This window comes from Lichenostomus cassidix, chromosome 8 (assembly GCF_008360975.1).
Source record: "Lichenostomus cassidix isolate B80296 chromosome 8, HeHo_3.0, whole genome shotgun sequence".
Taxonomy (NCBI): Eukaryota; Metazoa; Chordata; class Aves; order Passeriformes; family Meliphagidae; genus Lichenostomus; species Lichenostomus cassidix.
The window spans coordinates 29,609,623-29,636,820 of NC_139489.1; the positions used below are offsets into that span (position 1 = coordinate 29,609,623).

At 41.4% G+C, this 27,198-nt stretch overlaps 1 protein-coding gene across 3 annotated transcripts; it reads left to right on the forward strand.

The window, feature by feature from the left end:
- The first annotated feature begins 233 nt into the window (after positions 1 to 233).
- Positions 234 to 25,846, forward strand: EDEM3 (ER degradation enhancing alpha-mannosidase like protein 3). Of its 3 annotated transcripts, XM_085068696.1 has the most exons (21): positions 234 to 510; positions 2,387 to 2,432; positions 5,566 to 5,666; positions 7,952 to 7,991; positions 8,453 to 8,565; positions 9,194 to 9,347; positions 9,832 to 9,966; positions 10,354 to 10,459; positions 10,964 to 11,061; positions 12,321 to 12,446; positions 13,152 to 13,235; positions 14,356 to 14,439; positions 14,621 to 14,745; positions 15,266 to 15,431; positions 17,680 to 17,834; positions 18,594 to 18,747; positions 19,247 to 19,441; positions 20,187 to 20,352; positions 20,733 to 20,918; positions 21,730 to 21,777; positions 22,377 to 25,846. In XM_085068696.1, exons 1-21 carry the CDS (start codon positions 350 to 352, stop codon positions 22,784 to 22,786), a joined length of 2,853 nt encoding a protein of 950 aa, XP_084924822.1. In that variant the 5' UTR covers positions 234 to 349; the 3' UTR covers positions 22,787 to 25,846. The 3 variants fall into 3 exon arrangements, with proteins under 3 accessions (XP_084924822.1, XP_084924824.1, XP_084924825.1); XM_085068698.1 differs by lacking the exon at positions 21,730 to 21,777 and having other exon boundaries at positions 235 to 510; XM_085068699.1 differs by lacking the exon at positions 5,566 to 5,666 and having other exon boundaries at positions 370 to 510.
- The last annotated feature ends 1,352 nt before the right edge of the window (positions 25,847 to 27,198 follow it).

Genomic DNA, 27,198 nt, shown 5'->3' on the forward strand with positions numbered 1-27,198 from the left:
CTCGCTCGGAGCCGCCCCGGGCAGCGCCTTAGGCAGCGCAGGGAGAGGGGCGGTGGCGCGCGGGGCATGCCGGGAGCTGTGGTCCTCCCTGCCTTTGGCCACGTCGACCCTCTCGTTACGCGGTGTCTGCTGGCGCGCGTGACCCCCGCGCCGCGCTCCCCCATTGGCCCGGCGGCGCGCGCCGGGGGAGGCGGTGTCGGAAGCGGCGGCGGCGCGAGGCCGTTTCCTTGGCTACGCCCCCGCGGGCGCGCGCGGAGGGGCCGGGCCGGGCCCTTCCTGCGCCGGGAGCCGCGGGAGCGGGAGCGGCCATGGGCCCGCAGCGGGACTAGCTGGTACCCGGCCGGCCGCCATGGCCCTCAGCGGAGCTCCGGGCTGCCGCGCCGGGGAGCGGGGGCCCCGCTGGAGGAGGCCCTGGAAGCTCCTGGCCCTTGGCCTCCTCTCCGCCTCCTCCGTGCTGGCGGCCGCCCCGGGCGCCGGGGCCATGAGCAGGGAGGAGAAGCGCCGGCTGGGGTGAGCGCAGGGACGGCAAGAGGGAAGGGCGCCGGGCCGGGCCGGGCCCCGCCGTGCTGGGCAGGGGTTGTGCGCTGCCCTCGGAGTTGGGCTGGGCCGGGCGGTGCGGGCGCAGAGCTCCGGGAACGCTTCCCCTGTCCTTCGCTGTACCCCCGAGCTCTCCAGGGGACGCGTGGCATCGGTGCCCAGCCGTGCTGGAGCGGCGTGTGCCGGACCCCGGCGTGTGTTTTGGGCCGGGTCACCCGGCTGTTGGGGACACGCGGGCCCTTCTCTGCTGGGGGTCAAGCCGTGTGCTGTGTGAACTTGTAACTCGTCAGGGCTTAGGAGCGCGGCTTGGAGGTTTCAGCCAGGGTTTGCGTCGAGTTAGGGGTAAAAGTGATCAAAGGTAGCTCTAAATCCACACTCACTTGGTTTAATTATGGCCTTGCCTCCGTGAGAGTGCGGGAGTCATAAAAAAGGTAAATGTTTACGTGTGTTCCTGCCTAGTTCCTGTATGTAACCTGAAGTGCTTTGGTCTCCCCTGCATGTACATTTAAGAGGCTGATTCTCTTTTAGTGTAGTTTTTAGTTGAAGGATAAATATAACAGCATAGTTGGAAATACATTTTCCTGCATGGAGTGGGATTTTTTTTAAACAAAATTGCAATCAAGCATATTTTTTTGAGTATGTTACTGGGACAGTTTCATCGTCCTCTTCCCATCCCCTGATCAGTTGTACAGAATAAGGATGCTGAAAGTCTGCCGGAGAAACAGTCTGGATACTTTCACAGTCATTAATCATGGAGTTGTTAAGGTTGGAAAAGGCCTCCAAGATCATCAAGTCCAACCATCGGGTATAAGTTGATATTTAACTCCAGTGTTTACAGTTACTGGGGTTTTCCATCTTGGGTTCTCAGTGTACTTTGTGTGTGTAATCTTTTATATGTTTTCTTCATGAAGCCTTACAAAGAGTTTAAATTTAATTCTTCAGTTGATTTTAAAATTTTTTTCATCAATAATTCGCACTTAAAATATCAACTGATGCCGCATGTGTGCAAGCCATGTCCTGCCATGGTTTGTGTTTGGGGGAACTGAGCTGGGTCACTTCTGAATAAGGTAATTTCTGTATTTATTTAATGACAGGATCATGTCTGTCACGGAAAATGCCTGTAAATGTAAGTTTTAAGCAATTTTCTGTGTGCTGCATCACCCAGAAGCTTTGTGTGCTTATCTGGGGTTTTGCCCGCTGCAGCCTGAGGAGTACATGGGAAAAGCACCATCCTCTGCTCTTTTGATGACTTAATGCATTTGATGAGTGCATTACTTGATGAGTGCATTTACTTCTTATATTTCCAAGTCATTGAACTAAATTGGATATTTACAGTATAATTGTGGTGCTCTTGGCTCTTTTATATTTGGTCTTATCAGCAGAGATTGTGAATTATGTTGATGGTAGAAATTAGCATCCTTTTTTGCTTGCAGGGCTCCGTTGTTGTGAAACACTTAGGAATGATCAGAAGTAGTGCTGTGTCTCAAAAAAACCACATGTGTTTGGTTTTGTTTTTTCGGAGGGGGGATGTATTTATATATAGAAGCATTTCTGTCCTGTCTTTGACTGCTTTTTAAACATGTGAAATGAATGTAAGGGTTTTCTTTAATATTTGCTTGCCAAGAGATCTCCAAATAATTTCATGTTACGTGAAGAAAGAGTCTTTCGTTTCTGGAATGGACAAGAGTAGCTGAATGAAGAAAAATTATTATTCTATATTTCATTTACTTGAATATGTTTGTAGAGGACCCGTGCCTGATGTTCAGATATTAAAGTGTGATACATGTAAGATGGTGTGTTGAAGGCTGTTAGGAGACATCACTAATGCTTTTTCTTTTTTCTTTTTCAGAAATCAAGTGCTTGAAATGTTTGATCATGCATATAGCAATTATATGGTAAGTCAGATACTTGTTTGATGTTTTTCAGAGGGGTTGTTGCTGACTCAGGGGAGAAAGCAACCTACAGTACATGACATTCTAGAGAAAAATCTGGGAAGGAGGGATGAAAACAGAGCTAAAATAAATAACAACACCTCTAAAGCCTTTAGAAAGAGAGTAACAAATGTTACTTTCGGGAAGAGCAGTGTCAGGAGGGTTGTGATGGCTTTTAGAGTGGTAACTCAGAATTGCTTGTGGTAGCTCTCCTAATCTGTGCCTGATCTTTCCCAAACCAGTTTATCTCACGTCAGGCTATAAACAGTAAAGTATCCGGTTTGAAATTCCGGGGAAAGGAAGCTCAGGAAGGGCTGTCTGTGGTCATCAGATTCTGGAGAACACAAAATGATCTTACTTTGTTGGTAAAAATGCCATTTAATATTCCTTCATGGGTAAGCCATGGCAGATGCAGTCTGGGGGCTCTTCTACAAGCAGTGTTTGTAGAACAGAAAGGGGATCTGGTGCCATATCCAGGCATTTCAGGCTGTGCCCCGGATGTGACTGTCATATGACCACAGGCCACGCTGGCTGTGGTTTCTTTTGCTCTGACTTGTGATTCCTGTGCAGGTGTCCTCCTGGTCTGGATCTCTGAGCCATTCCAAGCCACCCTGGGATGGCTTGGTTTAGAAAAGCTTAAAAATAAATAGTTACTTGGAGTGGACTTCCTCAAGTAATAATTACTTTCAAATATTCTATAAGTAATATACTTGTGAGGAGAAGCTGTAGGTGTGACTAAAATAAATATAAAAGATTAATTCTTCCTGGCTTTACGTGGGCATTCCTGCACATTGTTCGTGGCTGTTGTAGAAACCCCTCTCAAGTTGCATCAGTTCCTGCAGCACAAGCTGCTGTCTCCTGGCAGCATCTTGCCACATGTCCCAGATTCTGTGTTATGGTTTGAACTTTACTATGTAGTACAAGCTTAAAATCTCAGGAGCTACAGGTGTATACAGCATCGGAGAGGCACAGGACTGTGGAGTGGACAGAAAGCCAAGCAAGAGGATTTTCAAAGGGATGTAGTTTCTCCTTTTAACTTAAGCTCTGTACTTCTGACACATTTAGCACTTAAACATAAGGCTTTTTGGTAGTAATTTTTGTAATCTGCTTCCATGAAAAACACTTGGCTTGGGTTTCCCCGAACGAAAACTTACATATTTGGCAAAACTGTTTAAAACCTTACTCCTGGTAGGGGTCTTGCCACATCTGAAACAAGAAAATTTGTTTGAAGGAGAGGAATAACTTCAACTGTCCTGGAAACTTGGAAACCAAAAGGGTATTTATTTGCCACGTATGCTGGAGCACTAAACAAACAGAAATGTGACTTGCTTGTTTAAAGCTGAAGGAAAGATTAGAGTATCAGACTCAATTCCAACAGCAGGAGAATGAAGTATTTTTGCAGGTGCTTTTGAAACAACCAGCTGAAAAGTTTTGATTTTCTGTTTCTGTTGATAGGTATTTTGGACTTGCATATTTAGAAGACTGAAAATTCATGTCTGATTGCAAGGGAAACTCCCTTGTCTTTTTTTTTTTTCTCCTCTTTTTAGTTGTTAACAGAAGTTTTGAGAAAAAGCTGCTGGGTTTTTTTCAGTACTTGAGCAATATTTGTAATAACGAGGTTATTCTTCTTCTTGGCTGTCAGAAAGAACATGTGAAAATGTCAGTCACTTGAGGCCAGTGACAAGTTGGGAAATAACTCAACCCAGTAGCTACTTTCTCATGCTGAAGAAGAATCATACTGATTCTCTGAAGGCAGAGAATCAGAGAACTTATATTTTTCAAAATGCTTCTATTTCTTTATTTGTAAAACTAAAAGTTTATTTTTCCAGATTCTTTATCACTTCTCTTATCCAAAATTTAAGCCAGAGATCTCAGTTTTGAGATTGCTTTTGTTGTGTACTTCTTTAATCTGTTTTTCTGAATACTTCACAGAGATATTCAGAAACATCTGAGCTGTATTAAAATGATCTAGATTCTGCCTTTTGTAGTTAAACTCTAGGAGAACAAAGAGTTGAGCGAAGACCAAAATACTCAGGAGGGTGGTATACAGGGAAACAAACCATGAGTTTCAAAAGAAGTTGCAGTAAGAGCTGTTTATTTATAGAGGAATGTTCCGTTTTTCCTCTTTATTTCATGTTTGAATATTGATTATTTTTGTACCATATATTTGGAACGACTTTGAATATGTTTACTTGCAGTTTCAGTGCAGCAATTGAAGTTTTTTATCCTGCCACGTGTTCGTTCTCCACTGAAAGTCAAACTGCAGTGCTCAGGACAGCAGCCAGTTTCCTGCCAAAATCGAGAGAGAAGCTCCATCCCAAACCACTTGTGTTTTGCCACTAATGGTGGCAATTTCATTTTTGTTGGAATTAGATGTGTTTAAGATTCATCATTAATAAATGTCAGTGTTTTATTTGTTCTGTTAGTGTAAGTTATATTTGTAAAAGGCTCAGTCTTGTTGGGGTTTTTTTGGTGAATGCTTTTTTTTTTTAATACCTTATGTAGTAATTCATCAATTTCTTGTTTGAACTTCTGAGTTCTCTTACTTGTCACTGATTGTCACCCTCTGCCACCTGAGTTCATGGTGCAGAGTCCAGTGAAGGGCCATAAAGGTGATGGAGAGGCTGGAGCATCTTTCCTTGAAGGAAAGGCTGAGGGAGCTGGGGCAGCTCAGCCTGGAGAAGGGAAGGCTCCTGGGAATTTAACAAGGAAGGCTGTCAAGAAGACAGTGCCAGGCTCTTCTCAGTGGTGCTTGGAGGAAATGGGCACAAACCAAACCATGGGAGGTTCCCTCTGAACAGCAGGAAACACTTTTTCACTGTGGAGTTGACCAGGTACAGGCATAGGGTGCCCAGAGAGGCCATGGAGTCTTGGAGGTGCTCAGGAGTTGACTGGACATGGTACTGGGCAGCTGGGTCTGGGTGGCCCTGCTTGAGCAGCGGGCTTGGACAACACTAAATCTGGAGGTCCCTTCCCACCTGCAAGTCTCTGTGATTGCCATGCAGTTTTTTGAAGAGCAGCAAGATGAGGATTCCTTTTACAGGCTCCCAAGAGTGGGTATAACCACCATAACTGATTCCTGTTTTGTTCCCAACAGGAGCATGCATATCCAGCTGATGAACTCATGCCTTTAACTTGTCGTGGACGAGTGCGGGGTCAGGAGCCAAGTCGAGGGGATGTGGATGATGCCTTGGGAAAGTTAGTGTCTGAAATGGTCACTGTCTCTGTAAACATGTAGGAATAGAAGTACGATTGGCAGCCCATAAAATTTGTTTGTTCAGTTGACATGGCCAGAAACTTACACTTGGAAGAAGTATTTTTATTATTATGAAGTTAACTGATGTGAAATTGTACCTTAATCAGAAAAAGGGAATTGACCAGTGAATGAGATCCAAAGATAATTTTGTTAACCATTCTCTAGGAATTTTCCATAGGAAGACCTTCCAAATGTGAGCTGACATTTATGGTATTAGTGGTAGAGGTTATAAGGGTTAATGATCAGCTGAACAGAACAATGAACTCTTACCCATGATGCTGGCCTAATAAGTGATATTTAAGTTGGTTTTTTTAAAATAGAAAGTTTCCTGAAAACATGTAGTCAAATGACTGTCATGTGTATGGTAGCCTAAGACCTTTGCCAAAGTATAAAACATTATTTCAGACGTGGAAATATTTGCTATTCTTTCTTTTAAGGGAGCTGATAGTACAAAGTACTGATCCTTTGGCCAGCAAAATGTAGATGTAAGGACTGTTTTTCTCCGTGTTAAATGGAATAATCAAAGGCAATGTTGATTTACTCTAGATGCGTTTATAATTGATTCCTTTGAATATGTGCAGTTTATAGAGCAAATTCTATAATAAGTAGCTGATTTTTTTAAATTGATATCACTGTTTAATGTCTCTGATCACAACAGTGTTAACCAAAGCTGAAGGCCTTCTTTTAAATACTGCTTCTAATTGTCTGTAGGGTATTGGGCATGTATTTTGGTTATGTTTTGTTATGTACAAATGTCCTTCAGTCTAGAGGTTTCCATATGAACCCACTGCCTTGGAGATATCTAAAGATGCAACAGATGAACAGTGTCAAGAAAATGTATTTTTAATCCTGATCGTGCATTCTTTTTAATGACCTTTTTTACACAGCAGCATACTAGCATTTGAGTAAAAATACCTTTCAGCCCCCTTTGAGGCATTAAATTATTACATGTGTTTATTGGTTTTCTGTATACGTGCTTTATTCTGCACCTTATAGTTAATTACATTATTATGTACCAGATTTCTTATCTAATATGTTTCTTGCCAGCTGCCTCATCAGTTGTGTTCTCTGCCAGCCTTTGCGATCACAAAAGGGCAGGGTGAGGCAGCTGGGTCAGCTTTGTTTCCCTGGAGAGCTCAGGAGCCTTCCATAGAGCTGTGAAATGCATAATTTCCCTCCTTTTGTATGGAAAAGGTTGTGGATTTGTTAGGCAGTTGTGCACAGCCATTAGTAAATCTGTCTCATAAAACAGCACTCACAGAATGCTCTTATGTCTTTGCAAATTAAAGAGAATTATAATATAGGAACACTTCATTAGAATTTTGATTGTCCCATGTTGCCTACAAGGTCTTGCCACTGGGCACTTGCTGAAATCCTTGGTGCTTGCTCTTCAGGAGGCAATTTAACTGTTGAAAAGTGTTCTGTTTTAGCACCACCGTGTTCTGTAAATTCTGTTCTGGGTGGGGAGGGTGTTTCTTAGCATAGGAGCAGTTGTTCGAATTAGGTATCTTTAAGATACAAGCCCTGGAGAAAATCTCTGAGCCTCGCTGGGATGTTCCTGTTTCAAACAGTGTGGAGCTGACTTGATGCTCTCTTTTCCCTGAATAATCACAGAATCCCAAACTGGTTTGGGTTGGAAGGGACCTTAAAGCCCATCCAGTCCCACCCCCTGCCATGGGCAGGGACACCTTCCACTGGCACCATCCAGCCTGGCCTTGGACACTGCTAAAATAGTTCTTTATTTTAGGGTAAATAAAGTAGTTCTTTATTTTAAGCCTACCACTTGCTAGTGTTGGAACAGTTTTGGGTAGGAGAAATTTAGCTTGGAATGACTTTTGATCTCAATATTCTTCCTTTTTTTTGAAATAACAAGTTAAACAGAGGCTGGGTAAAGACTTAAACTGTTTAAGAAACTGTGGATTTCTTACAGATTTGATTGGATACAAGGAATAAAAATTAAACTTGCTTACCAGAAGTTAGGAAGCTTTGCAGTAAACAAATGTATCTGTAATCATACCTTTTTTTGTCAGCTTCTCTTCTGGTCACCAGCAAAGGGAAGAAACTTAGAAGGGAGTTTTGATATTAAATATACTGAGTACAACTAATTTTTTGCAGCTGGTGGTTTGTGAGAATTTAGTTTCTTCCATGGTATCAGTTACTATTAAAAATCACTGAATTCCTACACATACTGATCTGTAGTAAATCTGTTTTAAATTTCCTTTCTTAGGTTTTCACTGACCTTAATTGATACCTTGGACACTCTTGTGGTAAGTTTAATCTGTTGATAAGTTTTGATAAAACAAAGAGATTGTCTTCTGATGCTCAGAGTTATTTTCTTTCTTTTTCGTGATCATTGATCTCTAGCTCTGTTTGAAGTGACTGTTCCTCTTGGGAACTTTGAAAGTTCTATGAGGGTGGAGTTTGGAGTTGGTTGTAATAAGAAAACTATAGCAGCTCCTTCACATTTCATTGATCTTTTTATCTTAGTCTTTTTGGGCTCTAACTTAACACAAAAGAATATGAGTTTGCTTTCCCTTCTAGTCTAAAGCAAGAGGCTAAGTTACTAGTAGGCACTTCTTAATACCACTGCCGTATTTCTGGTTTAAAATTGTATGTATGTATGTATTTCATGTGTTATTTTGTGTGCACTGAAATATCCTGTATACAGATACCCTGTGACTGCATTAGCTGTGTTGGAACTGAACACCTGCTCACATTTGTATTCCAGGTGTTAAATAAAACCAAAGAGTTTGAAGAGGCTGTAAAAAAAGTAATAAAGGATGTTAATTTAGATAATGACATAGTTGTATCTGTCTTTGAAACCAACATAAGAGTACTTGGGTGAGTAACTTTCATTTTCAACTCCTAAAAATATGGATTTAGTCAGTGTCTTTAAGACACTTTTCTGTGCTGTTCCACATATTTGAAACAGTTGTGCCTTTGTCGGTTTGCCTGTGAGAGGTTTTAAAATGCAAGGCAGGACTTACTGCAGTGGTGCTGGATCAAGCTGCCCCCCATCTCACTGCTGCAGGCTCAGCTTTGCTGGTAAGAACCACGTGTGCACACTGAGGGAGCACCGGGTTTGCTTAACTGAAACAAGCTTGCAAATGGCTCTGTTCAATCTGATTTGCCAGATTTTGATGCCTGGGGTCATGGATTATTTCAGCTTGGAAGGGACCTCGAGGCTCAGTGCAGGATCAGAGCACATAATTTGAAGTTATTATATGCAGTTTTAGGGGTCTTGGTTGCTATTCTTGTCTAATATTGATGAATCCATGATTCCAATGATAACTAAGAATTGCTTCCAAAATACTGATATATACTTGATTATAATGGGAATTGCATCAGCAATCTAGAAACTAGGGCCAGTTGTGTACATTTCATCTAAATTGTAGAGAGTTGTCCTTGCTGTTCAGATGAACATAATGAACATACCTTTTGAGATGTGGATGATTTCTCTTGTGTTTAGAGGTCTCCTAGGTGGGCACTCAGTGGCAATTATGCTGAAAGAAAAAGGTGAATATATGCAGTGGTACAATGGTGAACTCCTGCACATGGCAAAGGAACTGGGCTACAAGCTTTTACCTGCTTTTAACACCACTAGTGGTCTCCCTTATCCACGAGTAAGTTCTGTTTCTGTAATGCAGAATTACAGCTGTAATCAGGGCTTCTGTTGTTTTGGTTTTATATCTGTTTCCAAAATAATTTCTATATTTATTAAGTGGACAGTAAATCAAAAGCTGATAAATTGCAGGTACTCTCAGGATCCAGGAGTAGTGAGGTGTTTACAAAACTAAATTTCCAGGAGCACTTGTGATGTTCTGAGTTGCTGATTTGTTGCTAAATAATTGTTGGAATTAGATTTTCAGGGTGTATTCTCTTATTCAGATGTCGTAAACCAGGCAATGGGTCCTTGTTTGGGAGGGTTGAGTATTTTGGGTGTTTGGAGATAGTTCTCTGTGCATGTCTAAGTTGGCAGAGCAAACCCAAAGGGATCTGTTTTTTGTTGTCTTTAGAAAAAGCACAGATTGTACTTGCTGTACAGTCAAAGGGGTGTAAGTTCTTTCAGCGAGTAAAAATGAAGGTAATAATCTTGCTTTTCTCTAGGTTAACTTAAAATTTGGTGTAAGACATCCGGAAGCACGAACGGGAACAGAAACTGATACCTGTACAGCTTGTGCTGGTACCTTGATCCTTGAGTTTGCAGCTTTAAGCAGATTCACAGGAACATCTATATTTGAGGTTTGCTTTCCACAATATCTTATTTTTTGTCATAGGTCTTCAGTGTTCTGTTACATTTTTGTAATTTTGGTAAAACAATTTCAGGTTCATGAAATGGATGTGTGTCTTAGCTGCGCTGCACAAAAACATGTTCAGATTTGTAGTGTTTGTGGACTTTCTTCTAATGTTTGATTTTTCAGTTATTTTTTAAATCACAAGAAATAATTTTGGTTGAAAGTGGAGTAATACAGAAATAAAGAAGATAAATAGTCTGAAGATGAGCTAAAAGAGTTCTGACATCATTAGACATGAAACATCCTTTCCTAGCATCTTAATTGAAATAGACAAAAGACTTACAGAGTTTAGTGTCTGTGTTTCCCTAATTCCCTGTTGTTGTTGTTGTTGCAGGAATATGCCCGGAAGGCGCTGGATTTTATCTGGGAGAAGAGGCAGCGCAGCAGCAACTTAGTGGGGGTCACCATTAACATCCACACCGGAGACTGGGTCCGCAAAGGTGGGGGGGTCTGGGGCAGAGAAAACCTCAGCACACCCCCAGCACTCTTACCTGGACTGCTTAGAAATATTAATGGGACAGGCATGGGGGAGAAACCTGCTACCCCAAAGCCTGGCTCTGCTCTGAAAGGGCAAAGCCCTCTCTGGTACAGAAACTGGTTTTATTCATTGCAAGTGTTCTCTGATCCTCTTTAACACCGAGAGGGAAATGCCTTGGGATAAATTTTTAGAGACTTTGCTATAAATATATAGGCAAAATATAAATAGGATGGGAGAAGTGATGTCCTGTGAGAAAAGTGAAATAACTGTCTTCAGAGCATGTCTGTCCACATTAATGTGCACTGGTGTTGGCATAGACACACAGTTTCTGCTTCCATCTGTGCCTTAATTCCAGTGCATGGCGGCTTTTACAGGAAGAGCTTTTAAAATCAGAGTGGGAAAATAGGGAAAATATACATATCACTACTTAAAGTAAACCCACCTTTTCATTTTCTCATGTTTCTAGACAGTGGAGTTGGAGCAGGAATAGATTCATACTATGAATATTTATTAAAAGCCTATGTCTTGCTGGGAGATGACAGTTTCCTGGAAAGATTTAACACGGTAAGTTAACACCTTGCTCAGGTTTATGCCTTCTGCAGTACAAATTTCAGAGTAATTTTGTTGTCAGCCATTAGCCTGAGAAGGGATTTTTTGCAGAATTTCTGTGACTTCTGCTGTGTTTAGTGCCAGCTCTTTTTGCTGAGGGTTTTTGCTAATCCTGGGTGGTCAGCTGTCACCTGAGCAGTTACCTTAACCCCATCCCATAAAAATCAGAACCTTCTAGACCTTTCTTCACGTTCTCAGTATAGGAGAAGCTGTATTTCCAGATCATGTGGGAGAGTGTAATACTGCTAATGTTTCTGTAAAACAGTGTAAGGGCCTTTTGTTACACATTGTACAATTTCTTTCTGTCCTGGAGCAACAAAAAAATCCAAGTGTGAATATTGCTTTGCACTGCAGATCCTCAGGCCCAGGATACATTTAAGTATACAAGCTGAAAACCACACTTAGATGGTTTTTTAATTCATAAGTTACTAAGCAACTTTGTCAGCATCATAATTATTTGATAAAGCATTATTTCTTTTGAAAATAGCAATATCCATTAAAAGCATTTTAGGTCATAAAATGCTTTTGTATCATATGGCATGATTTTTTATTAGAAGGGGAATAATTCAGTAGTTAAAGGCCTGTTGTAACACTTTAGGTATAATGATGATTTCATGTTCCTAAGAGGCAGCCCCCAGTGTTATATTTTCCTTGAACTAGATCTCTTTAGTGTTTCCTGTCAGTTTGGGTCATGTGCTGAGGATTGCACCTTCTGAAAACAAAGTTTAGGATTGGAAGTCAGCAAGGTGGCAAGTAACCTAGTGGGTTTTAAACTTCTGAGCCATCCAGTCCAGCTGCCTTGTTTGGGTTTTTTAACCTTCTTTTCCTTCTGAGATGCATTTGCTTTAGAATTCTGTTGTGCAGAGAAAGCAATTTCAGCTTGGTTCAGAGAGTGCTTAAAAATTCAACCAAAAGAAATGTGCCTTAACTGTGCTGGTTCCTGGTTTATCACATGGTTGCTGGATATAGTTTTGTGTATGTGTATTCCTTGGAAAGGTGATAAGTTTTGCAAATGTAATACTGTGAAGCTTTTCAGTATTTACTACATTTGGTTTTAGTTTGCAGAACTAGAAATTAGTGGCTCTGCCAAATGTAGAAATGATTGGGAGAGTAATACTGACTCTTCCATTGAAATAAAATGCCAGCCTGGTGATCCATCTCTCTTTGGGGAATGTATTGATCTACAAACTCCTGCTTTTCTTGATGTTTGACAGCACTACGATGCTATTATGAGGTACATCAGTCAACCGCCTCTTCTCCTTGATGTTCACATTCACAAACCAATGCTAAATGCTCGGACCTGGATGGATTCCCTCCTAGCTTTCTTCCCTGGATTGCAGGTAAGGGGTAAAACCCATGTGCAGATGGTTTTAATAACAAGGAAATTATTAACTGGGTTGGATGTGATTTTCAAGTGAAGCTTAGCAATTTGATTTTTAGAAATACTGAGGGAAGATCCCTGGAAGTGTCCAAGGCCGGGTTGGACAGGGCTTGGAGCAACCTGGGATATTGGAAGGTGTCACTGCCCATGGCAGGTGGTGACACTGGATGGGCTTTAAGTCCCTTCCAAGCCAAACCATCCGGGGATTCCATGACTTCTGTATTCACTCTTCCAGTCACTTCAATGCCATGATACAAGTTAATGTGCTTTTTCTGGCTGTGTTGAGTATATGTCCATATAATTTGCTTCCTTCACTCCTAGTCATGAAAATCCTCCAATTAAGTTGCCTCTTTTGTCGTCCAGTGATGGATTTTCTAGTTTGTGTGCCATTGGCATCTTTAAGACAAGCTAAATCACATTTCCACCCCAGTTCTCTTTAAATGTCAGAGGTCTTTGTTCTACATAGGCAATAATTTTACTGAGTTCACTGATTTTGCTTAAAAAAACTGTTACAGAATATCTGAGGTACACTAAAAGGGAGTAATAATTACAGTATGTAGTGACTGGGCTGTAGCTTTACATGAGCACACCATGAGAGTTCTTAACTTTTGAGTATTGTTCCTATGCCCGGTGAATTTGTATTAATTTTACTATTTAATTTTAGGTGCTGAAGGGTGATATTAGACCTGCTATTGAAACACATGAGATGCTGTATCAGGTTATAAAAAAACATAACTTTCTTCCAGAGGTAAGGTAGTAGTTTCTTGATGGTGTAAACTGATTTTTACCTCAATTTGCGCAGTCTCAGATGCCCATTTGAAAAAACAGTAGGTATATGTGTTATTAAAATCAAAGGCTCATTTCCACAGCATTCTTATATGATGTGCAGTTCTGCATGTCTGACAGCTGTGTTTGGGATATATAATACTTTTCCTTCAGTTATGCTGTAATTAACACAATAATGGGAAGCTGCTTCTATTAACAATTGCGGAGACTTCATATTTCAGTCTTTCAGAACTGACCTTGATTTGTTTCAGTGTGCAAAACTTGTATAATCACATGTAATGGTAGCTGCTTGTTAACATAATAGTGTTAATTTTAAAGATCACAGTCATCTTCATGAACCCAGGGAGGGAACCTAAACGCTGAATTGACAGAGAATGTTCTGAAATTTTGTATCATGCCCTTGAAAGTCAGCACACAAACTTATTGCAGATGCTGCAAGTCTTTGAGCAAGTCCATTGTGCACAGAAAAGCTTGTTTACCTGCTGAAGTATGGGTCTTTAATCTGTGATGACACAATATATTTGAAAGCTTCTGATTCCAGGTTTAATTTTGACTTTCCTCTGGTGTAAGCTTATTTCTGTTAGAGAACATTGTAATTAACATCATTTTCATCTCATGTCGTTATTGAGAGCAAAGAATGCTCTCTAAGCACTGGAACAATTTTTTTTTTTTTTAATGCTTTTAAAATGGTATGATTTGGCCCTTTATGGCTTTTTTGGGTTGGTGTTTTGTACTTATGAAGGAGACTTTAAAAGGCCACATAGTTGTATTTAAGCCAACAGACCCTCCCTTAAGCAAAGACTTGGTTTAAACCTTAGTGTGCATTAGGAGTGCATAGTTAGACTAGGAAATTTTTAGATTTCTGACTTCTAGTCTGTGGTATTAATTTAGAAACAGCTGCTGAACCATCTGTCAGGGTGCAGTGACACTTAACTGCATTGGAGGTGTCAGGTGGTAGGCATGTTTGCAAAAATGGTGTTTATCAAAGCTAGGCTGGTTATACAGTTAACACAAAATTCAAAATAAACCTGTGTTTGGTTTATTTCCTGCACTGATTTTTGTCTGTTGTGTTTCATCTTCAGGCATTCACAACAGACTTCAGAGTTCACTGGGCTCAGCATCCTCTGAGGCCTGAATTTGCTGAAAGCACCTACTTCTTGTATAAGGTACAGCCATGTTCATTCCTCTGACCTTTGGGCACTTTTTCCAGCACCTAGAGTTTTGTTGCTGTTTTATTTCAATATAGAATTGAGTAGCACATCTCCTGCTTAATTTATCTACTGGAGCCAGTTTAGGATATAAACAAGATGTAGTGGTTATCAAAACCTGTTTGTTTTTATTTTACAGGCCACAGGAGACCCTTACTACTTAGAAGTAGGAAAAACCCTCATTGAAAACTTAAACAAATATGCCAGAGTTCCCTGTGGGTTTGCTGCAATGAAGGATGTTCGCACAGGAAGTCATGAAGACAGGTGAAATTTTCATAATTATTTTTTTTAATACTAAAATACAGAAAAAAAATCAAATCGCCCTGTTTATGAAATTGAATTAATTGATATTGGAGGAGCTATCTGTCTTCAGTCTAATAACCAAGTCCTAAATTACCCGTTTGTAATTGTATTGAATTGTAACTGTATTGAAAGTCTATAAACTGTTTCCATAGTTTTATAGTGAGCTCCATAAGAATAGTCTTAGTTTAATAACTTTTCATGTATCTCAGAGCAATAGATGAATTACTTTCAGACAAAATACACTTCAAATCTGTGAGTTTGTCAGGAGGTTTATTTGTTTTTTCTGTGATGCTGTTTTGTACTGAATGTGCTGAATCATTTCCCTCCAAACACAATTTTTTCCAAGTGGAAGGAATGCTAATGGAATTATGTTCAGCAGTAATAATCATGATGTCTTCAGAGATGGAGCAATAGGAATATTTATTTTACTGATATTCTAGAAATGAGATCTCCCTAAAGGACATCCCCTTTTGCTCCACAGGATGGACTCATTCTTCCTGGCCGAGATGTTTAAATATCTGTACTTGCTGTTTGCTGATAAGGAGGATATGATTTTTGACATTGAAGATTATATCTTCACTACAGAAGCTCATCTGTTGCCACTCTGGCTCTCCACTACAAACCAAACCATCTCCAAAAAAAATACAGTATGTAACAGCTCCAGTCTAAATCAGTTTTTGTGGTACACTTCCTTTTTTGGAAGGGCACTGGAAATAAAATCAGGAATTATCATAATTGGAGGACGTGCACCTGTTTGAACATGTTGTTGTCACTGTTTAATCATGTTAACAGTGTCAGTCACAGGATTAGGAATTCTGAATTCTGCACTGCTAAACTTTGAGAAAAAAAGCTGTGAATTACTAGCAAGATTTACAAAAATCCTCCCCCACCTCTGTATTAATTGAAAGATAACACAGTAGGGTATTTTTGTCCCCATCTTAATTTTCTATTATTTTAGCAAAAACCTAAGTTTTTCTTGCTTGTTTTACTACATGAACAAATTTTGAGAGGTTTTTTGAGACAGCTGCAGAGTTAATTTGACAAGATACAGCTGCAGACAGTTTTGGGATGTTTAATAGCTTTAGTTCATGCAGTAGGCATCTGTTGTGTGAGTGTGAGAACACTTAGGGGTTTATGAATTACTTAACCTTCCAGAATAACCTGGAGTGATACAACTGTGCCATGAAGCATCATAAATCCTCACTTTTTTTGATTTTGTGGTCAATAAAGGGACATAATTTGTCTATAAGGCAATTAGACAAAGGAAAAAGAGAAGATGGTGTCTGAGACATCAAGGACACAAATTCCTTTATTTGTGCCTCTCTTTTTAATGTTTTCTACGAGTTTTACACTAATGCCTGGATCAGAGGAAAAGGCTTATGTTGTGTCTCAAGCCATGTGTCCTGGGAAAATTGCCTTGTCTGATGGACTTGAGCTTGAGGCAGTGACAAATTTGTAATTATTTTATCTTAATGTCAAACATAGGTTTTTTTATTCAGTGGATAATGGGGTTTCTGTTTATTGTTCCTTCATAGTGGAGATCCTACACACTCTCTGAAATGTTCTTTCCCATAGAATTTATCTTTTCTCTCTGAGTTTTGGAAACAGAGGCTCTTTTTTAAACTATGTGAAGAGTTTCCTGAAGGGTCTAAAGGAGCATTTTCCGTTACTTTTGTTCCCATTATAAGAATTTAACACCTTTGAGACAGACAGGGTTTCCATAGCTGGTGCTATGTTAAGTGCTGGCCTAACTTGGGTCATTCTCTTGAGATCTGCAGAAGTTAATGAAAGGCCAGTAAAGAGGATAGAAGAAATTGCTTAAATGCAGTTTTTTAAGCTCTTTGAGTCAAAGCTGCAAAGGGGCATAATCCAAGTAAGAAAAACCCATTGAAAATGGTGTTAGGTGGTGGAAGGGCTATGATGTTGGGTGTTCCTCTTTTATGGAATTTTATCTGAATAGATGGAACGTGTAAATGATTTTTAACATAAACACAGTGCTATTAAAACAAATGGTGAGAGAGATACTTGATACTATCAACCCAATATTCTGTTTGTGTTTGCTCTCATAAACAGGAAAGGTCATACCTTAATGACAGCCCTTTAAATGTTGGGTTTTAGGGAGCCTTTAAATACTGACTTTTTCATAGGCCAACACGTTGCAAACAGGAGGGGTGAGTTTTTTCAGGTAGATAAATACTACGTTAATTTTTATGGGTGAGAAAATGAATTTGCTGGTTATGTATAACCAGTTATTTGCTAAGCTAAGGACAGGCTAAATGTGGCTCCAAACCACAAGACATGTTCTGCAGGTTTCACATGTAACAAACCAGCAATTTGTGCAAATGTTCACTCTGCCATCTTTCCTGAAAATAGAAATTGTTTGAATTACATATAGATTTATCCTTGCCCATCCAGACTTGCAGGTCTGTGTGGCTACCGAGTAGGAGAATCTTTTGTTCCTCTGAAAAGATGTGACATTTTTAGTAAGAATGACCTAAAGCCTGCAGCTGGTCACTCGCTGTAAAGCCAGTATCAGGTGAAACCAGAACCACTCCTTTACGTGGCCAGCATATAAAGTACAGGATACTGGCTTTGTCATGAGTAGGCTCGAGAATTACTATCTGCCAGATGAGGATTAGTTCTTTCTGCAAAAAAAAAAAAAAACCAAACAAAAAAACCCCCTAGAAATTGTATATAAATTTAGTAAATTACAAATTAGAGTGGATGTTGTATTCATCTGTCCCTATGAAGGGGTTACAGTGCACTGGTTCCCCCTTACTGCACTTGGCTGCTGCATGTCCCCAGTACACAGATTACTTAAATTAGGTTTATCTGCCAATGTTCTTTATGTAAAAATATAACCTGCATTATTTTAACCTGTATTTTACATTTTAGACCACAGAGTACACAGAGCTGGATGACAGCAACTTTGACTGGACCTGTCCAAATACCCAGATCCTTTTCCCAAACGACCCCATGTTTGCCCAAAGCATTCGTGAGCCTCTGAAGAATGTGGTGGATAAGAGCTGTCCCCGGGGCATTTCCAGAGCGTAAGAGGGACATTTTCTCTCTTTTGTTAGCACAGGAACAGGGTCTGCTCTTCGTGGAAGACCTGGAGCTTACAGTCCTTTTGGAATGGATAGCCAAAGGGATGATTCCTGGTCACAGGAAAAATCACTCTGGCATCCTCAGCAAGACTTAGTTTGTTTCTAGCTGGAATTAGCAATCCTTTCAAAGCAAAAGGAGCTGAATGAGCCACATACCTGGGCTGCAGCTCCCACTTGCAGTATTACAGGAAGTGTGTCTCTCTGATTTGTAAAATTAATTTCTGCAGTCTCCTGATAGTCTTGAAAGTTTTCTTTGTAGTAAGCAAATTATGCTGACACATTGTTTTTAAGAATTTAGGGCACAAACTGGACCTGTTCTGAGGAATTTAGGGTAGTGTTAAGGCTGAGGAAGTTTGTCCTCTTGACCACCTCTTCAATATTTATGCCTTATGAACAAAACTGAGTAGCAACTGTATGGGGCAAACTGGGTGTGGACAGTCATGCAATAATGCAGACCATTTACAAACGAGAGAGTGTATGGCAGTTTTGTTACCAGTATTGGGGAGGGGTTTTTGCACTATAAAATTATTGATAATATAGACATCTTTAAGAAAAGATAACTTGATTGAGACGTTGTATTCCACTGACGCTTGCACTCATTGTACCAAGAATTCAAATCCTGTGATGGTAGGGATAACAGTAGAGTTCTGTTTTAAAGATAATCTGGTTTTTAAAGCTTTGATCTCTGATATCTTTTGGCAGAGAAGAGAGTTTGGGAAGTGGACCAAAACCACCATTGAGAGCCAGAGATTTCATGGCCAGTAATCCTGAGCACCTGGAGATCCTGAAGAAGATGGGAGTCAGTCTGATTCATCTGAAAGATGGACGAGTACAATTAGTGCAACATGCAGTGCAAGTAAGACCTAGCAGATTTGATTTTTTAGAGCAAAGTCCTCCTAGCAGTGATATTTGACACCTGGAGCTTCAGAAGGGACAGCCACCCTGTGGAAGGAGGCATATGAGCTGCATATGCAGCTATATTTAGCAGGCTGAGGCTTGCTAATATTTTGCCTCAGAACACTTTCAACTAATCTTCCATTAAATTTGGTTGAAGCTCATGGTTTAACATGGGTATGTTGAAGTGATGTAGCCAACAGTATCTTAACTGCAAGCACCGTTTTCAGTGTGAGACACTTCCATGTCTGTACGAGGTCTATATATTTGTATATTTTTAGTCTCCTGGGTGGTGCAGGTGCTAAACCTTATGTGAAATGATGAATGAGTGGCAGTGAGCATCCACCCTGTGTGTTATAGTCTTTGTAGCAGTGGTCCCAGCAAACACAACTTCAATTTCTTTTCCCTCAAGTTCCTCAAACATTTAAGATAAAATTATTTATTGATTCTTTACTCTGCAGGCAGCAAGTTCACTGGATGCTGAGGATGGCTTACGGTTCATGCAGGAAATGATTGAACTCTCCAGCCAGCAGCAGAAAGAGCAGCAGCTCCCTCCCCGTGCTGTGCAGATTGTTTCCCATCCCTTCTTTGGCAGGGTGGTCTTGACTGCTGGGCCAGCACAGTTTGGGATGGACTTGTCCAAACACAAAGCAGGGGTATGTGAGATGTGGGTGTGATGTGTTCTTGTTGCTCAACGCTCAGTTTTACAGTACTGCTGCTGTTTCAGGGCATCCAGCTGATCATCCAGGTGATCAGTTAATTACAGTGGTTAGAATGACAGGGCCCAGCAGTGACAATGACAGCAGTGACAGTCATGGGGATGAGTGGCTTATCTGTCTGTGCTCTGTGCTCTGCTCCTGAGTCATCAGTCATGGTTTAGGATTTAAAATACATGCACAGCATGAGTTGAGAACAAGCTTACCCAGTTTGTAGCGCACAGCTAAGGAGATGGTGATTTAAGGAAGTTTCCCTCCCATGTCAGCCAGGAGTTGGCAGAAGCATTTTTAGAGTTAGAGTAAGTTGTTCCTATGAAAGCTTTTCTAGAAGGCTCTGTGTAGATGGAAGAGGGAAGTAGCACAGTAGCAGTGGCCCCAGTGGGAACCAGTAGGAAAACCAAAGTTGCAGCCCCAAAGAGGAGTTCCAGACCAGCAGTTAACAGGAGAAAAATTTCCAGAGACACCACTTTCCAGGTGTAGAGAAAACACACTGATTATGAGAATTAGGTTTTCACTCAGTCACTCTTTGCTTCTAGAGCTCCAGTTTCAGGTCACATATTGTGTGCACTGACACCAGACAACACTAAGTGCATTAGTGACTGAAGGAATAAAAATACTTGGGAAGCTTTCACAAGCATGACCGTAGTGCTCTAATTCTCTCTTTATTTTTGTTTTTTCCAAACAGACAAGAGGATTTGTAGCCACCATTAAGCCATATAATGGATGCTCAGAGATCACTAATCCTGAGGCAGTGAAAGAGAAAATTGCTTTGATGCAGAGAGGCCAGTGCATGTTTGCTGAAAAGGCACGAAACATTCAGAAAGCTGGAGCAATAGGAGGCATTGTCATTGGTAAATAAACTTCCAAGTTCTTAATTTGTGTAATGTAACCTAATTTTACAGATTTGAAGATACAGAAAAGTCAACAAGCTTTAAGCTGAGAAGCACAGCAGTTGTGTTTTCAGAAGATGAAGAGATGTTTCGGGTTTGTCTGGTTCTGTGCAGACACAAATGGGGATGGGGAATTGTCAGTGTTTTTGCAGATTAAAAGTTGTTACTTTGAGGATCACAGGGTGCTGTCAGTACTAACTGCTGAGAAAGAATGGGGATACAGATGAAAAGTGTGGAGGAAAAGACACCAGGCTGGGGTTTGCTCTTGGGCAGGGAAAGCTGCTCCAAGTGCAGCCTGATCTAACGGGAAGTTTGCCCTTCCTGTAATGTGCTCTGCCTAGATGACAATGAGGGCAGCAGCAGTGACACAGCCCCTCTCTTCCAAATGGCTGGAGATGGCAAGAACACAGATGACATCACCATTCCTATGCTCTTCCTCTTCAATAAGGAAGGGAACATCATCCTGGATGCCATCCAGGAGTACGAGGCTGTGGAGGTGCTCCTTTCTGATAAAGCTAAAGACAGAGGTAAGGTTAGAGGTGATTTATATCAATTCAGCTCCCATGTGTGCTGTGGCACAATGGGAAATGGACAGGAGTGATGTGCACTGCTGCCCAGAGGTGCCATGGCTTTTTGTGTGACATTGGAATCAATTTTTATTAAGAAAACCATTATCTGAGATGTATCATTATCCACTCCCCCCATGAGGTGACATCCACAAATGCTGTTCCCAAGTTAAATGTCACTTTGGCTAATGAGAAAATCCAGCCTTTTGGATTCCTTTTGAACCCTTTTTGTCATCAGCTGCTTTGAAGTAGAATCAGGAGCAGCATTAATGTTTCCAGTGCCCTACACTGAGAATACCTCTCCCTCACCAAGCTCCCCAGTGACATTCCTGGGACCCAAAAGGCGAAAGACAAGTGTTAGAACTATTTTGCCTACCTAAGGAGAAGTGGTTATCACGAGAAATAAGGCTGCTGACCTCAGATGTTTCATGGGTGTTCTTCTGTAATGCAAGAAAATTGCAAACTAATACATTCCCAGTTGGAATGTTTGAATGCGGCAGAAAATTCCAGATTTTCCTCTTGGAAGCTTCCTTGTAGCACTGCTGTGTCCAAGCAGAGTAGGTAAGAGTAAGTATCTCTAGAAAATCAGCACATTGGCAAAGGGGATATGCCAACATCTCACCTTGTTTCTTCCTAACTTAGAAACCCCTCCTGTTTATAACTGTGCTTAAGTTCTCTGACAAAATGCTAAATATGAGATAGCTCTGCCTTTGAGAGTTTGTAATCTATATCTGCTTCTTCCACCTCCTTGTGCTTTCGTTTGGAATCCCAGCAACAATCTTTAAAGGTAAAATGATTCCAAACTACATTATTGATAGCAGTAAGTATCCCATGTCAGCTGTGGCATGTGCAGTTAAATTCTCTAGAAATCCTGAGATGTCCTGCTCGTAGCCATAAACATCAAACTCAGAAATCTGCATGACTAAACTGGGCAGCTGTTGGGAGCTAAGCTGGGACGTGGGAGACGGTGTTACTTGCTTTGAGTGGGGAGGCTCAGGCTTTGGCTCTCTCAAATTCGCAGTTCAGTAAACTTAGGAAACTGGCTCAGATGTGGGATCCTAGTGGATCTGGAGTGTTTTAAAATCCAGCATTAAAGTTCAGTGCACGCACTCAGTATTTGCTTAAGGCTGAAGGAGGGTAGCTGGCACTGACCCACAAGTCACTCCTGAAGTTTGAGGAACCAAAATGAGCTTCACTGTACTGTTTGCCCTCATTTAAAATGTGTTTTAAAGTCTTTCCTCCCATCCCTATGCAAAATATATTCATTAGTACCATTAAATTTTCATATTACTGGAAAGGCTGCACTTCTGTGAAGAAATAAGGCCAAGGGAACTGACCTTGACTTTGAAATAAGTAATAAAATGCTGCATTCCTATGATTGTTTTAACTTATTTTGTCTTTTTTCCTCCCCTCTCAAAGACTTGGAAATGGAGAATATGGACCAGAAATCATCTGAAAACGATTCACACAAACCAAATTCTGAGGAAGCTCCTTCAGAATCTCAGGATGCTGGAGCAGTTGGCGAGGAGCCCAAAGGAGGAGGAGAGAGCTCTGCTGTTGGTGACCCTGATCCTTTATCTCCTGCCAGCACAGACAGTGCCAGAGTTTCTGTGGCAGATGAGGATCCCCACGGCCCTGAATCCACAGAGGCCGGAGCTCCAGAGCCAGCATGTACACCAGGGGACAGCCAGCCTCAGGAACAAAACACCCAAACAGAGCCCAGCTCCAAAGCTCACTGGGATAGTAAAGTCCAGCCTATGGAATCCATATTAGCAGACTGGAATGAAGATATAGAAGCATTTGAAATGATGGAAAAGGATGAGCTATGACTTGTAATAATAACTTATTTGTTAATAAACAAATGGAGACCTTTTTGGGTAGAAGTGAGGCCCTGATATCTGAGAAAACATATTCAGTATTGGGATGAGCAACCAGGTGTCACCTGGAAAACACCATAGAATTCCAGCACACGCTCTTTGTATGTTTTAATTTTTCCTGTTTAAAGATGGGAATGTGCAATCCAAACATTTGTGTGGCCCCGTGGCTGGTGCTGTGCCCCAGGCAGGGACAAGCCCAACTCGTGTGTCAGGCTCCAAGGGGCCTCCCTGGGGGACTCCCGGGGTTCTGGGAAGCAGGAGCTGAGCAGGGTGGGGTGTCAGACCATGGAAAGGTTCTTGGTGGGGCACCCACCCCTCTCCAGCTGACAGCCTTCCTTACAGCAGCGGGGAATTGTTTCCAGGTGTTGGCACAGCTGGAAGCAGTCTGCTCTTGTCTGACATATCAGTGATGCTCATCACTCCTTGCACCCATTGTCACCCCGAGGAACCACGTGGGGACCTGGGAGTTTCCCTCCTGCTCTGCTTCCCGCTGGAGTAGCTGTGCAAACCAAAGGCAAGGTGTGAGTAGATCTCCTCAGAGAGGCTAGGGCTGCCAGAAGAAGGTGTGGGAAGGTCCTGCTGGAGGCTGAGGGGAAGCCGAGAAGGCAGGTGGTGAGTCCAGGTGTTTCCCTTGGCCTCCCAGGTGGAAAAACTTCAATCTATCCTGAGATATGGAACAGTCTCTGAAAGGACACAGCTCCAATAGCTGTAACAAAACTTTTTTCTACAAGTTTGACTTCCAACAGCTTGAATCCATTGTTCTTTTTATATGCAATTCCTGTGTGTGGTATTTCAGGCAGGAAGGCCAGTGCCAGTAGGGAAGGACAGCAATTCTGGCTGTTGGGTCAATAGTTCAGAATCATGGGGTGTTGCTACAGGCTCTGGAGTTTGTTACAGGTAAGTGTGAGTCCTAATTTATTATTCCCATTACATTTAGGTAAAAATGGGGAAGTTTAAACAACATAGAGGCATTTTGACTGTGTCTAAAGAAACTGCCAAAAACCTTGATTTATATAAACTGCTTTTAGTGAATTGTGGTTCAAAGACTTGTTTTATATTAAAGACTAAATGAACACTGCCTATATGCTGCACCAGGCTAAAAATGAAGGTTTATATTCATCATTGGAATGGAATAAATAAGCAGAAAGCCCCACTCTGGACTGCACCTTTGATTTAGCTGGTCAAATTACACGTGCTGAATATGCAACTGTTAATTAGCACAGCCATACTCTGTGTTTATACTCTGTACAGTGAACAGAGCAATCCCAGTTGGATCCATGTACTTAACCACACTTGCTTTCAAAAGTCTCAGAATGCATGGGCACCTTTTGAGAGCATGGCAGTCCATCCAAATATCATCCAGAACTTTAAATCACCAGAGTAGGACGGAATTTGAGGAGGAACAGTGAATAAGTGTCCTTTGAAAGAAATTAGCTTTTAAATGGAGTTGTCATTCCTTTGCACAAATAAGTGTCTGGAGGTTTCGACTTGAAGCAGCTGGGCAATGTTTTTATTTATGAGTTTTGTTACATGAGTTTCTTCATAGAAAGCATTTGACCACAGGAGCCTTGCAAGTGTCCTTGGTTCCCTGGAGCCCTCGGAGCACCAGGATATGGCCAAGTGCAGATCAAACCGTCAGGTGCAGATCAAATGTTTTCACTCAGATAATTCCTTTGATCTGTCAGTGCTCAGTGCCACAAAAGGAGCATTTTTGTTCCCATGGACATGGGCATCATTTTTCTTTTTGGTAGCTCTTTTGGTGGAAATAGAGTTATTTTTATATCCTAGAGGCCTCTGGTCATTAATTTCTCAATATAGCAGCTAAAGGTTTTCTTTTTTTACTTGCAGATTTAGGTGTAGATGTCAAATCTTTTTAAAAGGTTATCTTTCCTTGCTATCACCAGCTCATTTTTAGTAACTGCTTTCTCCACACCTGTTAGTAGAGCAGCAGGCATCACCTTTTCAGGGATATCCAGGGATCCCAGAGCTCTGTAGGGATTTAGGGCAGCATTTTGGTAGTGGCCTACCTCAGATAACTGTTGCCTCCTTCCTTTGGGGTGGTTTTTGTTTCATTTAGTTCTGATTCACCTTTGAAACCATCACAAGAGCCATAGCTTTGTTTACAGAACTGAATCAGGCAAGGTTGACCTTTTGGGAAAGAGGATTAAACTGGGGGGGCAGTTTTATTCAGGTTATTTTCACTTTGTGTTTCCTTATGAAACACACCTGTTCATATCATTCTGGAAAGAATTCAGTTTTCTGTTACTGTCATCTTAAAAAGCAAAAAGAATGTATTCATCAAGAAAGAAAAACCCTTTTGGAAAGGGGAATAAGTGTTCTTCCCAAATGTTGGGAAGTCTGTTCCCTGCCTATGGAATATTGCTTGTAGCTCATTAGTCAGGAATCACCCTTTGTAAAGCATTTTATGTTTTTTTGTATGGTATTGAACACTGAAGAATTCAGGAATCACAGCTGCAACTAGCACTTATTCCATACCATGTGACTCAGATCAGCCAATTAATTTCTCATTGATCCTAGAGGAATCTTAATTGTTTACATTTATTGTTTCTTAATGAAGTTTGAGAATGAGCCCAGCTTTGGTTCTCCTCCTGCCAGTATCCCTGAGTAGGTGCCAATGAGTGTGTGTTGAGAGGTGAAAAACAGGACATCTTATGCAACAGGCATCAGTCAGAATATAGAAAACAAACCATTCTGTGAATGAAAATTGTATGTTCAGATTTTATAAGATTTTTGTTTTGGTTTCTTTTTTTTTTTTTAGCCAGACCAATTTACAGCTGTATATTTTCTTATGGAAGATGTCTAATAACAGGTGCTGTAACACTATTGTTGGGTTTTACTCTCTGGTGATAAGTGTACACAATATTTCTAAGGGTAACTATGTACTGTGATGTAAAAGTCTGGGCTAAAATGTACATAATCCGTGTACATAATTGTGTACTTGATTATAACTGCTGATTGTAAAGATTTAATAAAATGTAAATATTCTGGTCAGGCTGTGCTGAGCTGGTGCTCATTTCTGCATTGCTGTTGGTGGTCATTTTTAACAAGGCAGTCACACCAGTCCTTCAGTGGCAGCCTTGGTGAGGGGATGGAGCAGCTTCATGGCAGCCGCCTTGGAGAAACCTGGAGGTTGGCCAAACCCAGAGGTACTGTAATAACCAAACACCACCTTTTCAGTTGAAACTGGACTGGAAATGCTCTCAGCAGCCACATCGAATTGGGCTATTTCAACCTTTTCTCTACAACTTGGGCGCTACTATTTTATTTTTAAAATCCAGAATCCGGACCCTCAAAAGTTCATTTTGACTGCTGCACCTGTTTTATTTAGAGTGAAAAAAACCACTTGGGCCTGATGAGGTGAGCCTTGGAAGGCCAAATCCCTCATCCTTCCTCTGTTCTGAGCTCTCCTCCACCACCGCTCTTCCTATGAGCTTTTCCTCTATGGAAGTTAGGATTAAGATGCAGAAGCCCTAAATTCAAGTCCTTGTTGAAATGCTGAGCAGTGTTTATGATACTAGGTAGAAACACCAGCCTTGCTAGGGAAGGGCTAAATTCCTTCATGGGAACAGCAGGATTTAAGGACTTGGGTATTTTGGAGCAAAGGCCTTTTCTGCCTCCCTTGTACCTCAAAGGGACACTCTGCAAGTGTCCTGCACCCAATCCATGGGTCATCAGTGGTGCTGCCCATGCAGGCAGAGGGATGTGACTGCTTCAAAGGCAAAAATAAAACAGAATTGACAGCCAGGGTGGGCTGTGCCCCTCTCTTGTGTTTCCTTAATAACAAGAAATCAGGACTATTGAGGTTTATTCCTGGGTCTGAATAGGTTTCTGACACTCACCCTCCCCTAGGGTGCCCCTTGCAGGGATGCCTGAAAAGGAGGCTTGGTGGCACCAGGTCCTCACCCCTCCGACTAAACCTGTACTAATTAATTTTTGCCAGTGGTTGTATCGAGGGCCTGCTACTCAATTTTCACATTTATATTTTCTACAGGTCACACGAAGGACTTGAGCAGCTCTGCCCAAAATTCAGCCTCAGCTGCTGCTCATCCCATCAGTCACATCACCCCAAAGCTGCTGTGGCAGAAGTCCCATTTTCTCCCAAAGTGCTCCATGAAAAGGTAAAGATAATAAACATTTTCAGCTGGAACGGGGCCCATAAAACACTGTTTGCCTGGGAAAGTTCACCCAGGCTATTAATCCCCAGCACAGGCGAATTCATCTTCATTAATCCCTTGGGGGAGAGTGCAGTGTGATGCCAGGGTACCAGGGCTGGGCTCCTGCACAGGCATTTTAGCCAAAACCATGCCCCAGACTGTGTGGTACTCACTGGTCCCTGCAGGTGT

Coding starts and splice junctions, on each gene's coding strand:
- EDEM3 (XM_085068696.1), top strand. CDS start 350: ATGGCCCTCAGCGGAGCTCCGGGCTGCCGCGCCGGGGAGCGGGGGCCC. Junction 8,566..9,193: donor ACCAACATAAGAGTACTTGG/GTGAGTAACTTT, acceptor TCTTGTGTTTAG/AGGTCTCCTAGGTGGGCACT. Junction 20,919..21,729: donor TGATAAAGCTAAAGACAGAG/GTAAGGTTAGAG, acceptor TTGGAATCCCAG/CAACAATCTTTAAAGGTAAA.